We start from the raw sequence: 13,816 nt of genomic DNA on the forward strand, positions 1-13,816 counted from the left end.
GCAATACATTTATATGATAATAACAATCCATGAATTGATTGTTGATATTTCTGATCAATTGACAACAAAATGGAGTGCAGCGCATGACTGCCACCAGCAGAGGCGCTGCTGAGTCAGGACAAAGTCTTTGACAGAGTTCTGAAAATGGAGACGGTTTACGCCACTTTGGAGATAAAGGAGAGGTGCTGGGCGGATTATAAACGTTGAAAGATTTGGTTATTAGCGATGTCGAGTAACGTAGAAGCTCAAACACACGTCAGCTTTTTGGTTATTATTGCTGAGTCGACAGGTGCAAAGAAACCTGGGAGCTCCAGTCAGTGCACGGCGAGGAAGCCCCGGCGCCAAATGAAAGCACAACAAAGTTGTCTCGTAAAAAAAGGAGTTACGTTTGCTTCCACCTAGTGGCGGTGTGGCACAGGTGCAAGAGGAAGGAGCAATTAGTCGCCGCAGTTCAGCCTACCGGCAGAGAAGGGCGACGGCTGCGTGGAAGGAGGCGGACCCCCCGCGGAGGCCAGCGGAGGGCGCGGAGCGCAGGGGGCGGCGGACACCATCGGGGGAAGGCGAGCGCAGGAGTCGTCGGCGGGCTGGCTGACCCGGAAGCACTTCTCTCGGTGCGCCTTCAGCATGTTGGAGAAGCGGAAGCGTTGGCCGCACACCTCGCACGGGTACGGCTTCTCGCCCGTGTGCGTGCGGCGGTGGCGCTTCATGTTGGGGCGGCTCGTGAAGCTCTTGCCGCAGATCTCGCAGATGTACGGTTTCTCTCCTGCACACAGTGACACAAACACGGCTTTCACATTCTAACCTTGGATTTGGTGCTGACCCTGGTTCTGAGTACCTTGATGGCCCCGTTTACACTGCACACCCAATCTCATTCTTTTGCCCTCAAGTGACACCAGATCGGATTTTTTTGTTGCCTAGTCTAAACACTCCAAATCAGGACTTCTGAAATCTGAAACAAAGGAAGTTGACCAGGAGGAAGTCGCTACTACTACAAAATAAAATAAAAGTTCACACCTTAAAAATGTGTGTTTTTTAGGTGAAAGTAAATAAAAGTCGATAAAGTGAAAACAAAGGAAGTTGACCAGGAGGAAGTCGCTACTACTACAAAATAAAATAAAAGTTCACACCTTAAAAATGTGTGTTTTTTAGGTGAAAGTAAATAAAAGTCGATAAAGTGAAAACAAAGGAAGTTGACCGCGACGAAGTCGATACTACTAAAAAATAAAAAAAAGTTCACACCTTAAAAATGTGTGTTTTTTAGGTGAAAGTAAATAAAAGTCTATAAAGTGAAAACAAAGGAAGTTGACCTAAAGGAAGTTGCTACAACTACTACAAAATAAAACAAATGTCACCACACCTTAATCATTAGTGTTTTTTAAGTGAAAGTAAATAAAAGTCGATAAAGTGAAAACAAAGGAAGTTGACCGTGAGGAAGTCGCTACTACTACAAAATAAAATAAAAGTCTTCACACCTTAAAAATTTGTGTTTTTTAGGTGAAAGTAAATAAAAGTCGATAAAGTGAAAACAAAGGAAGTTGACCGGGAGGAAGTCGCTACTACTACAAAATAAAATAAAAGTCTTCACACCTTAAAAATTTGTGTTTTTTAGGTGAAAGTAAATAAAAGTCGATAAAGTGAAAACAAAGGAAGTTGACCAGGAGGAAGTCGCTACTACTACAAAATAAAATAAAAGTTCACACCTTAAAAATGTGTGTTTTTTTAGGTAAAAGTAAATAAAAGTCGATAATGTGAAAACAAAGGAAGTTGACCGGGAGGAAGTCACTACTACTACAAAATGAAACAAAAGTCTTCACACCTTAAAAATTTGTGTTTTTTAGGTGAAAATAAATAAAAGTTGATGAAGTGAAAACAAAGGAAGTTGACTGGGAGGAAGTTGCTACTAGTACAAAATAAAATAAAAGTCTTCACACCTTAAAAATGTGTGTTTTTTAGGTGAAAGTAAATACAAGTCAATAAAGTGAAAACAAAGGAAGTTGACCAGGAGGAAGTCGCTACTACTACAAAATAAAATAAAAGTTCACACCTTAAAAATTTGTGTTTTTTAGGTGAAAGTAAATAAAAGTCGATAAAGTGAAAACAAAGGAAGATGACTGGGAGGAAGTCGCTACTACAAAATAAAATAAAATAAAAGTTCATACCTTAGAAATTTGTGTTTTTTAGGTGAAAGTAAATAAAAGTCGATAAAGTGAAAACAAAGGAAGATGACTGGGAGGAAGTTGCTACTACTACAAAATAAAATAAAAGTTCACACCTTAAAAATTAGTGTTTTTTTAGGTGAAAGCAAATAAAAGTCGATAAAGTGAAAACAAAGGAAGTTGACCGGGAGGAAGTCGCTCCTACTACAAAATGAAACAAAAGTCTTCACACCTTAAAAATTGGTGTTTTTTAGGTAAAAGTAAATAAAAGTCGATAAAGTGAAAACAAAGTAAGTTGACTCGGAGGAAGTTGCTACTAGTACAAAATAAAATAAAAGTCTTCACACCTTAAAAATGTGTGTTTTTTAGGTGAAAGTAAATAAAAGTCAATAAAGTGAAAACAAAGGAAGATGACTGAGAGGAAGTTGCTACTACTACAAAATAAAATAAAAGTTCACACCTTAAAAATTAGTGTTTTTTTAGGTGAAAGCAAATAAAAGTCGATAAAGTGAAAACAAAGGAAGTTGACCGAGAGGAAGTTGCTACTACTACAAAATGAAATAAAAGTCTTCACACCTTCAAAATTAGTGTTTATTATGTGAAAGTAAATCAAATTTGATAAAGTGAAAACAAAGGAAGTTGACTGGGAGGAAGTTGCTACTAGTACAAAATAAAATAAAAGTCTTCACACCTTAAAAATGTGTGTTTTTTAGGTGAAAGTAAATAAAAGTCGATAACGTGAAAACAAAGGAAGTTGACCGGGAGGAAGTCGCTACTACTACAAAATAAAACAAAAGTCTTCACACCTTAAAAATTTGTGTTTTTTTAGGTGAAAGTAAATAAAAGTCGATAAAGTGAAAACAAAGGAAGTTGACCGGGAGGAAGTTGCTACTACTACAAAATAAAACAAAAGTCTTCACACCTTAAAAATGTGTGGGTTTTTTTAGGTGAAAGTAAATAAAAGTCGATAAAGTGAAAACAAAGGAAGTTGACCGGGAGGAAGTTGCTACTACTACAAAATAAAATAAAAGCTCACACCTTAAAAATTAGTGTTTTTTTAGGTGAAAGCAAATAAAAGTCGATAACGTGAAAACAGAGGAAGTTGACCGGGAGGAAGTCGCTACTACTACAAAATAAAACAAAAGTCTTCACACCTTAAAAATTAGTGTTTTTTAGGTGAAAGTAAATAAAAGTCGATAAAGTGAAAACAAAGGAAGTTGACCAGGAGGAAGTCGCTACTACTACAAAATAAAAATAAAGTTCACACCTTAAAAATTTGTGTTTTTTTAGGTAAAAGTAAATAAAAGTCGATAAAGTGAAAACAGAGGAAGTTGACCGGGTGGAAGTTGCTACTAGTACAAAATAAAATAAAAGTCTTCACACCTTAAAAATGTGTGTTTTTTAGGTGAAAGTAAATAGAAGTCGTTAAAATTAAAACAAAGGAAGTTGACCGGGAGGAAGTCGCTACTACTACAAAATAAAATAAAAGTTCACACCTTAAAAATGTGTGTTTTTTAGGTGAAAGTAAATAAAAGTCGTTAAAATTAAAACAAAGGAAGTTGACCGGGAGGAAGTCGCTACTACTACAAAATAAAACAAAAGTCTTCACGCCTTAAAAATTTGTGTTTTTTTAGGTGAACGTAAATAAAAGTCGATAAAGTGAAAACAAAGGAAGATGACTGGGAGGAAGTTGCTACTACTACAAAATAAAATAAAAGTTCACACCATAAAAATTAGTGTTTTTTTAGGTGAAAGCAAATAAAAGTTGATGAAGTGAAAACAAAGGAAGTTGATTGGGAGGAAGTTGCTACTAGTACAAAATAAAATAAAAGTCTTCACACCTTAAAAATGTGTGTTTTTTAGGTGAAATTAAATACAAGTCAATAAAGTGAAAACAAAGGAAGTTGACCGGGAGGAAGTCGCTACTACTACAAAATAAAATAAAAGTTCACACCTTAAAAATTTGTGTTTTTTAGGTGAAAGTAAATAAAAGTCGATAAAGTGAAAACAAAGGAAGATGACTGGGAGGAAGTTGCTACTACTACAAAATAAAATAAAAGTTCACACCTTAAAAATTAGTGTTTTTTTAGGTGAAAGCAAATAAAAGTCGATAAAGTGAAAACCGAGGAAGATGACTGGGAGGAAGTTGCTACTACTACAAAATAAAATAAAAGTTCACACCTTAAAAATTAGTGTTTTTTTAGGTGAAAGCAAATAAAAGTCGATAAAGTGAAAACAGAGGAAGTTGACCGGGAGGAAGTTGCTACTACTACAAAATGAAACAAAAGTCTTCACGCCTTAAAAATTAGTGTTTTTTTAGGTGAAAATAAATAAAAGTTGATGAAGTGAAAACAAAGGAAGTTGACCGGGAGGAAGTTGCTACTACTACAAAATAAAATAAAAGTCTTCACACCTTCAAAATTAGTGTTTTTTATGTGAAAGTAAATAAAATTTGATATAGTGAAAACAAAGGAAGTTGACTGGGAGGAAGTTGCTACTACTACAAAAGAAAAGAAAAGTTCACACCTTAAAAATTAGTGTTTTTTTTAGGTGAAAGTAAATAAAAGTCGATAACGTGAAAACAGAGGAAGTTGACCGGGAGGAAGTCGCTACTACTACAAAATAAAACAAAAGTCTTCACACCTTAAAAATTAGTGTTTATTATGTGAAAGTAAATAAAATTTGATATCGTGAAAACAAAGGAAGTTGACTGGGAGGAAGTTGCTACTAATACAAAATAAAATAAAAGTATTCACACCTTAAAAATGTGTGTTTTTAGGTGAAAGTAAATAATAGTCAATAAAGTGAAAACAAAGGAAGTTGACCGGGAGGAAGTCGCTACTACTACAAAATAAAATAAAAGTTCACACCTTAAAAATTTGTGTTTTTTAGGTGAAAGTAAATAAAAGTCGATAAAATTAAAACAAAGGAAGTTGACCGGGAGGAAGTCGCTACTACTACAAAATAAAATAAAAGTTCACACCTTAAAAATTGGTGTTTTTTAGGTAAAAGTAAATAAAAGTCGATAAAGTGAAAACAGAGGTAGTTGACCGAGAGGAAGTTACTACTACTACAAAATGAAACAAAAGTCTTCACACCTTCAAAATTAGTGTTTATTATGTGAAAGTAAATCAAATTTGATATAGTGAAAACAAAGGAAGTTGACTGGGAGGAAGTTGCTACTAGTACAAAATAAAATAAAAGTCTTCACACCTTAAAAATGTGTGTTTTTTAGGTGAAAGAAAATAAAAGTCATTAAAGTGAAAACAAAGGAAGTTGACTGGGAGGAAGTCGCTACTACTACAAAATAAAACAAAAGTTCACACCTTAAAAATTTGTGTTTTTTAGGTGAAAGTAAATAAAAGTCGATAAAATTAAAACAAAGGAAGTTGACCGGGAGGAAGTTGCTACTACTACAAAATAAAACAAAAGTCTTCACGCCTTAAAAATTAGTGTTTTTTTAGGTGAAAGTAAATAAAAGTCGATAAAGTGAAAACAAAGGAAGTGGACTGGGAGGAAGTTGCTACTACTACAAAATAAAATAAAAGTTCACACCTTAAAAATTAGTGTTTTTTTAGGTGAAAGCAAATAAAAGTCGATAACGTGAAAACAGAGGAAGGTGACCGGGAGGAAGTCGCTACTACTACAAAATAAAACAAAAGTCTTCACACCTTAAAGGCCTACTGAAACCCACTACTACCGACCACGCAGTCTGATAGTTTATATATCAATGATGAAATCTTAACATTATAACACATGCCAATACGGCCGGGTTAACTTATAAAGTGACATTTTAAATTTGCCGCTAAACTTCCGGTTCGAAACGCCTTTGAGGATGACGTATGCGTGTGACGTAGCCCGACGAACACGGGTATGCCTTCCACATTGAAGCCGATACGAAAAAGCTCTGTTTTCATTTCATAATTCCACAGTATTCTGGACATCTGTGTTCGTGAATCTGTTTCAATCATGTTCATTGCATTATGGAGAAGGAAGCCAAGCAAGCAAAGAAGAAAGTTGTCGGTGCGAAATGGACGTATTTTTCGAACGTAGTCAGCCACAACAGTACACAGCCGGCGCTTCTTTGTTTACATTCCCGAAAGATGCAGTCAAGATGGAAGAACTCGGATAACAGAGACTCTAACCAGGAGGACTTTTGATTTGGATACACAGACGCCTGTAGAGAACTGGGACAACACAGACTCTTACCAGGATTACTTTGATTTGGATGACAAAGACGCAGACGTGCTACTGTGAGTATGCAGCTTTGGCTTTTTTTTGCGTATGTACGTAACTTTTTTAAAATATATAAGCTTTATGAACCTTGGGTTAGGTGAACGGTCTTTTGGGCTGAGTGATTGTGTGTGTTGATCATGTGTTTGAATTGTATTGGCGTGTTCTATGGAGCTAGGAGCTAGCAGAGGAGCTAGGAGCTAGCATAACACGTACCGTACCGTACGTGCGCGTCACGTACGTAACTTTTTAAAAATATATAAGCTTTATGAACCTTGGGTTAGGTGAACGGTCTTTTGGGCTGAGTGATTGTGTGTGTTGATCAGGTGTTTGAATTGTATTGGCGTGTTCTATGGAGCTAGGAGCTAGCAGAGGAGCTAGGAGCTAGCATAACAAACACGCAGGTGTTATTATGCAGGATTAATTTGTGGCATATTAAATATAAGCCTGGTTGTGTTGTGGCTAATAGAGTATATATATGTCTTGTGTTTATTTACTGTTTTAGTCATTCCCAGCTGAATATCAGGTACCGTGAGTATGCAGCCTTGGCTGCTAAACATTCGATAACTTGACCGTATGTGCGCGTCACGTACGTAACTTTTTAAAAATATATAAGCTTTATGAACCTTGGGTTAGGTAAACGGTCTTTTGGGCTGAGTGATTGTGTGTGTTGATCAGGTGTTTGAATTGTATTGGCGTGTTCTATGGAGCTAGGAGCTAGCAGAGGAGCTAGGAGCTAGCATAACAAACACGCAGGTGTTTTTATGCAGGATTAATTTGTGTCATATTAAATATAAGCCTGGTTGTGTTGTGGCTAATAGAGTATATATATGTCTTGTGTTTATTTACTGTTGTAGTCATTCCCAGCTGAATATCAGGTCACTCTCACAGCATCTTCCCTATCTGAATAGCTTCAACTCCCCACTAGTCCTTCACTTGCACTTTACTCATCCACAAATGTTTCATCCTCGCTCAAATTAATGGGGAAATTGTCGCTTTCTCGGTCCGAATCTCTCTCACTTCATGCGGCCATCATTGTAAACAATAGGGAACTTTGCGTATATGTTCAACTGACTACGTCACGCTACTTCCGGTAGGTGCAAGCCTTTTTTTTATCAGATACCAAAAGTTGCAATCTTTATCGTCGTTGTTCTATACTAAATCCTTTCAGCAAAAATATGGCAATATCGCGAAATGATCAAGTATGACACATAGAATAGATCTGCTATCCCCGTTTAAATAAAAAAAATTCATTTCAGTAGGCCTTTAAAAATTAGTGTTTTTTAGGTAAAAGTAAATAAAAGTCGATAAAGTGAAAACAGAGGAAGTTGACCGAGAGGAAGTTGCTACTACTACAAAATGAAACAAAAGTCTTCACACCTTAAAAATTAGTGTTTTTTAGGTGCAAGTAAATAAAAAAACACAAATTTTTAAGGTGTGAAGACTTTTATTTTATTTTGTAGTAGTAAAGACTTCCTTCCGGTCAAATGCAGAGGATAATTTCGCCACACTTAGTGTGTGTGTGACAATCACGGGTACTTTAAATTTAAGCGTTTAGACTGGCAAACAACATCCGATGTGAACCAGATTGGGTGTGTGGTGTAAACGGGGGCAAAGAGCGGGTTAAAAAAGACAAGTGGACACGGTTGTTCTCACCCGTGTGCGTCTTCATGTGCTCGTCAAAGTACTGCTTCATGTTGAAGTCCTTGCCGCACCACGGACACATGAACTGCTTGTGTCCCACGTGGACGCTCATGTGCGAGCGCAGCTGGTACTTGTACTGGAAGCGCTCGCTGCAGCTCTGCAGGGGGGCGGAGGAGAGCAGGCGTGAGGGACCGGACGGAGGCGGACATGAAGGTGGAGGAGGAGCGCCGACCTCACACTGGAAGGGTTTCTCCCCAGAGTGCTGCAGGGAGTGGACCTTCAGGGACATGCTGCGCTTGAAGGACTTGCCGCACGTCTCGCAGGTGAAGGGCATGTCCTTGGTGTGCGCTGCGGGGGAAAGGAAGTCACTACTCGGCTGCCGCCAGCAGAGGCGCTGTTGAGTCAACTACTTGGTGCCAAGGAGAAGAATAGTCTTGAAAACTGTCAACATAATACTTTTCAATGGCCTTTTTTGCATTAAAAATACACTAATAACATTGTTTTCCCCCTGGTGGCCACAAGCAGCATGGCTACCTGTGGCCTCCCACTTCCACTCACCGACCATGTGCTTCCTGACGTGGGCCATGGTGTAGAACTTCTTGTCGCACACCTGGCAGGAGAACTTCTTCTCAGCGCAGCCGTGCACCACCTTGTTGTGCTCCTGCAGCGACCACAGCTTCTTGAAGGCCTTGTTGCACGCCGCGCACTTGAGGAGCGCGGCATGAGGACGAGGATGATACGTTGAGATAATGAGATGAGACAAAAGGAGAAAAGATCAGATGAATTGAGATGAGGCGATAAGATCAAATGCAATGATGATTTGATGAGATGAGAAGATAAGATACGGTGATGACATTTTGAGATACTGTATGATGAGAAAAGAGGATGAGACTATTGGTGAGATGATGTGATGATACATTTAGATAAGATGATTTGATGTTATGAAGACAAATGACAAGATAAGAAGATACAATGATGAGACGATCCGATAAGATGAGAAGATAAGATGATTAAATGAGATGCAGAGAAATGAGACACCAGGATGAGATGATAGCATACATTGAGATAATGAGATAAGACAAAAGGAGAAAAGATAAGATACATTGACATGAGGTGATTTTATGAGATGAGAAGATAAGATACAGTGATGACATTTTGAGATACTGTATGATGAGATAAGAGGATGAGACAATAGGATCAGATGATAAGATGATGAGACAATTTGGTGAGATGATAAATTGATAAGATGATTTGATGTTATGATGAGAAATGACAAGATGATATAATGATGAGATGATCCGATAAGATGAGACGATAAGATAAGATGATTAAATGAGATGCAGACAAATGAGACACCAGGATGAGATGATAGCATAGGATGATACATTGAGATAATGAGATAAGACAAAAGGAGAAAAGATAAGATAAATTGAGATGAGGTGATTTTTATGAGATGAGATGATAATATACAGTGATGGACATTTTGAGATACTGTATGATGAGATAAGAGGATGAGACAATAGGATCAGATGATAAGATGATGAGACAAATTGGTGAGATGGTATGATGATACATTGATAAGATGATTTGATGTTATGATGACAAATAACAAGATAAGATGATAAAATGATGAGACGATCCGATAGGACGATAAAATGAGATCATCTGATGATAAAATGATGAGACGATCCGATAGGATGATAAAATGAGATCATCTGATGACCAAATGAGACGACAAGATTGCATGAGATGATAACGCGAGATAACCCGATAAAATAATGATGATGAGACGATGGCGTGATAAGACGCTTAAGATGATGAGAGATGCGATAAGATGGTGAGGGTGTGCGACGATAAGGTGATGAGAGTGTGCGATGATAAGGCGATGAGAGTGTGGATGACGTGATAAGACGTTTATGATGATGAGAGACGCGATAAGATGGCGAGGGTGTGAGACGATAAGACGATGAGAGTGTGCGATGATAAGGCGATGAGAGTGTGGATGACATGGTAAGACGTTTATGATGATGAGAGACGCGATAAGAGGGTGAGGGTGTGAGACGATAAGACGATGAGAGTGTGCGATGATAAGGTGATGAGAGTGTGGATGACATGATAAGACGTTTATGATGATGAGAGACGCGATAAGAGGGTGAGGGTGTGAGACGATAAGACGATGAGAGTGTGCGATGATAAGGCGATGAGAGTGTGGATGACATGATAAGACGTTTATGATGATGAGAGACGCGATAAGATGGTGAGGGTGTGAGACGATAAGACGATGAGAGTGTGCGATGATAAGGTGATGAGAGTGTGGATGACATGGTAAGACGTTTATGATGATGAGAGACGCGATAAGATGGTGAGGGTGTGAGACGATAAGACGATGAGAGTGTGCGATGATAAGGCGATGAGAGTGTGGATGACATGATAAGACGTTTATGATGATGAGAGACGCGATAAGATGGTGAGGGTGTGAGACGATAAGACGATGAGAGTGTGCGATGATAAGGTGATGAGAGTGTGGATGACATGGTAAGACGTTTATGATGATGAGAGACGCGATAAGATGGTGAGGGTGTGAGACGATAAGACGATGAGAGTGTGCGATGACAAGGTGATGAGAGTGCGCGTTGAAAAGGTGATGAGAGTGTGCGATGATAAGGTGATGAGGATAGTATGAGATGAGATGAGATGATAAAATGATGAGATTGTAAAATGATGAGAGTATGAGATGATGAGAGTATGAGGTGATGAGAGTATGAGGTGATAAGATTGTATAAGATAAGATGAGAGTGTGCGATGATAAGGTGATGTGGATAGTATGAGATGAGATGAGATGATAAAAGGATGAGATTGTAAAATGATGAGAGTATGAGGTGATAAAATTGTATAAGATAAGATGATGAGATTGTGCGATGATAAGGTGATGAGGATAGTATGAGATGATGAGATGAGATGATGATAAAATGATGAGATTGTAAAATGATGAGAGTATGAGGTGATAAGATGGTATGAGATAAGATGATGAGTGTGAGATAAAATGAGTATAAGATAAGATGATGAGAGAATAAGATGATCAAATGAGATAAGGTGATGAGGGTTTAAGATGATAAGTAAGATGAAAGAATGAGATGATAATACGGGGTGACAGTGTAAGATTAGGAGAGTATAAATTATGAGAGTATGAAATGAAAGTATGACGATCAGACATGAGATAAGAGGATGACAGTATAAAATAGTAGAAATTATAAAATAGGATGATGAGAGTATAAAATTATATCATGAGAGTATGAGATGATGAAAGTATGAGATGATAAGATCCTGACAGCATGAAATGATAAGATGATGAGAGTATGAGATAAGATGATGAGAGTATAAGATTATGAAATGATAACATGATGAGAGTATGAGATGCAGAGAGTATGAAATGATAAGATGATGAGATGCAGAGAGTATGTGAGTATGAAATGATAAGAGAACGAGATGATGAAATTATAACATGGTGAGAGTATGAGATGATAAGATGAGAGTATGAGATAATATGCAGAGAGTATGAGATGATGAGATGCAGAGTATGAAATTATAAGATGAGACACAGAGAGTATGAGATAAGATGATGAGAGTATGATATGATAAGATGCAGAGAGTATGAGCGTATGCAATAGGATGATGAGAGTATGAGATAAGATGATGAGATGCAGAGAGTATGAGATGATAAGATGGAGAATATGAGATAATTAGATGCACAAAGTATGAGATGATAAGATGAGAGTATGAGGTGATAAGATGATGAGAGTATGAGATGATAATATGCAGAGAGTATGAGATGATAAGATGCAGAGAGTATGAGATGATAAGATGATGAGAGTATGAGATGATATAATGATGAGAGTATGAGATAAGATGATGAGAGTATGAGATGATAAGAGGATGAGAGTATGAGATGCTAAGATGATGAGAGTATGAAATGATAAGATGATGAGAGTATGAGATGATAAGAGGATGAGAGTATGAGATGATAAGAAGATGAGAGTATGAGATGATAAGATGATTAGAGTATGAGATGATAAGATGATGAGAGTATGAGATGATAAGATGCAGAGAGTATGAGATGATAAGAGTATAAGATGATAAGAGGATGAGAGTATGAGATGATAAGATGAAGAGAGTATGAGATGATAAGATGATGAGATGATAAGAGGATGAGAGTATGAGATGATAAGATGATGAGAGTATGAGATGATAAGATGCAGAGAGTATGAGATGATAAGATGATTAGAGTATGAGATGATAAGATGCAGAGAGTATGAGATGATAAGAGTATGAGATGATAAGAGGATGAGAGTATGAGATGATAAGACGATGAGAGTATGAGATGATAAGATGATGAGAGTATGAGATGATAAGAGGATGAGAGTATGAGATGATAAGATGATGAGAGTATGAGATGATAAGATGATGAGAGTATGAGATGATAAGATGCAGAGAGTATGAGATGATAAGAGTATGAGGTGATAAGATGCAGAGAGTATGAGATGATAAGAGTATGAGATGATAAGATGATGAGAGTCTGAGATGATAAGATGCAGAGAGTATGAGATGATAAGAGTATGAGATGATAAGAGGATGAGAGTATGAGATGATAAGACGATGAGAGTATGAGATAAGATGATGAGAGTATGAGATGATAAGATGATGAGAGTATGAGATGATGAGAGTATGAGATGATAAGAGGATGAGAGTATGAGATGATGAGAGTATGAGATGATAAGATGATGAGAGTATGAGATGATAAGATGCAGAGAGTATGAAATGATAAGAGTATGAGATGATAAGAGGATGAGAGTATGAGATCAGACGATGAGAGTATGAGATAAGATGATGAGAGTATGAGATGATAAGAGTATGAGATGATGAGAGTATGAGATGATAAGAGGATGAGAGTATGAGATGATAAGAGGATGAGAGTATGAGATGATGAGAGTATGAGATGATAAGATGATGAGAGTATGAGATGATGAGAGTATGAGATGATAAGATGATGAGAGTATGAGATGATAAGATGATGAGAGTATGAGATGATAAGATGATGAGAGTATGAGATGATAAGAGGATGAGAGTATGAGATGATAAGATGATGAGAGTATGAGATGATAAGATGATGAGAGTATGAGATGATAAGATGATGAGAGTATGAGATGATAAGAGTATGAGATGATAAGAGGATGAGAGTATGAGATGATAAGATGATGAGAGTATGAGATGATAAGATGATGAGATAAGATGATGAGAGTATGAGATGATAAGAGTATGAGATGATAAGATGATGAGAGTATGAGATGATAAGATGATGAGATGATAAGATGATGAGAGTATGAGATGATAAGATGATGAGATGATAAGATGATGAGAGTATGAGAGAGTCTACCTGGATGTCACAGCGTGTCTGCAGGTGCATCATCAAGTCGGCCTCCAGCAGGAACTTCCTGCCACAAAGCGTGCAGGTGTGCAGGCGTGCAGGTGTGCAGGTGTGCAGGCGTGTGTGCGTGACGTTGATGTGCTTCTCCAGGTACCAGCGGTTGTTGAACACACGAGGACATTTCTTACAGGGGAACTGCTGCTTCTCCTCCAGTCTCACTTTGGGACCCGCCCCTTCAGGTGGCTCCGTCACGTCCTCGTCTTCCGTGTCCCGCCCCGACACCTGGTCCTCCTTCGGGTCCTCTGGCGCTCCCGTGTCGCCATGGCAACCACACAGGAGGGTCTCCGTGCCGCCCTCCGGC

At 37.8% G+C, this 13,816-nt stretch overlaps 1 protein-coding gene across 1 annotated transcript in view; it reads right to left on the reverse strand.

The window, feature by feature from the left end:
* Nucleotides 1–13,816, reverse strand: part of zbtb47b (zinc finger and BTB domain containing 47b) — a 55,453-nt gene that overhangs the window by 12,096 nt on the left and 29,541 nt on the right. The window contains exons 2-6 of the mRNA XM_062022153.1: nucleotides 13,465–13,816; nucleotides 8,592–8,739; nucleotides 8,266–8,381; nucleotides 8,046–8,190; nucleotides 461–763 (exon numbers count right to left, since the gene is read on the reverse strand). The exon at nucleotides 13,465–13,816 is cut by the window's right edge and continues 683 nt beyond it. Of these exons, the coding sequence (XP_061878137.1) occupies nucleotides 461–763; nucleotides 8,046–8,190; nucleotides 8,266–8,381; nucleotides 8,592–8,739; nucleotides 13,465–13,816 (1,064 nt within the window). The remainder of the gene's footprint in view (nucleotides 1–460; nucleotides 764–8,045; nucleotides 8,191–8,265; nucleotides 8,382–8,591; nucleotides 8,740–13,464) is intronic.

Source organism: Entelurus aequoreus, linkage group LG15 (genome assembly GCF_033978785.1).
Source record: "Entelurus aequoreus isolate RoL-2023_Sb linkage group LG15, RoL_Eaeq_v1.1, whole genome shotgun sequence".
In the NCBI taxonomy this organism is placed as follows: domain Eukaryota; kingdom Metazoa; phylum Chordata; class Actinopteri; order Syngnathiformes; family Syngnathidae; genus Entelurus; species Entelurus aequoreus.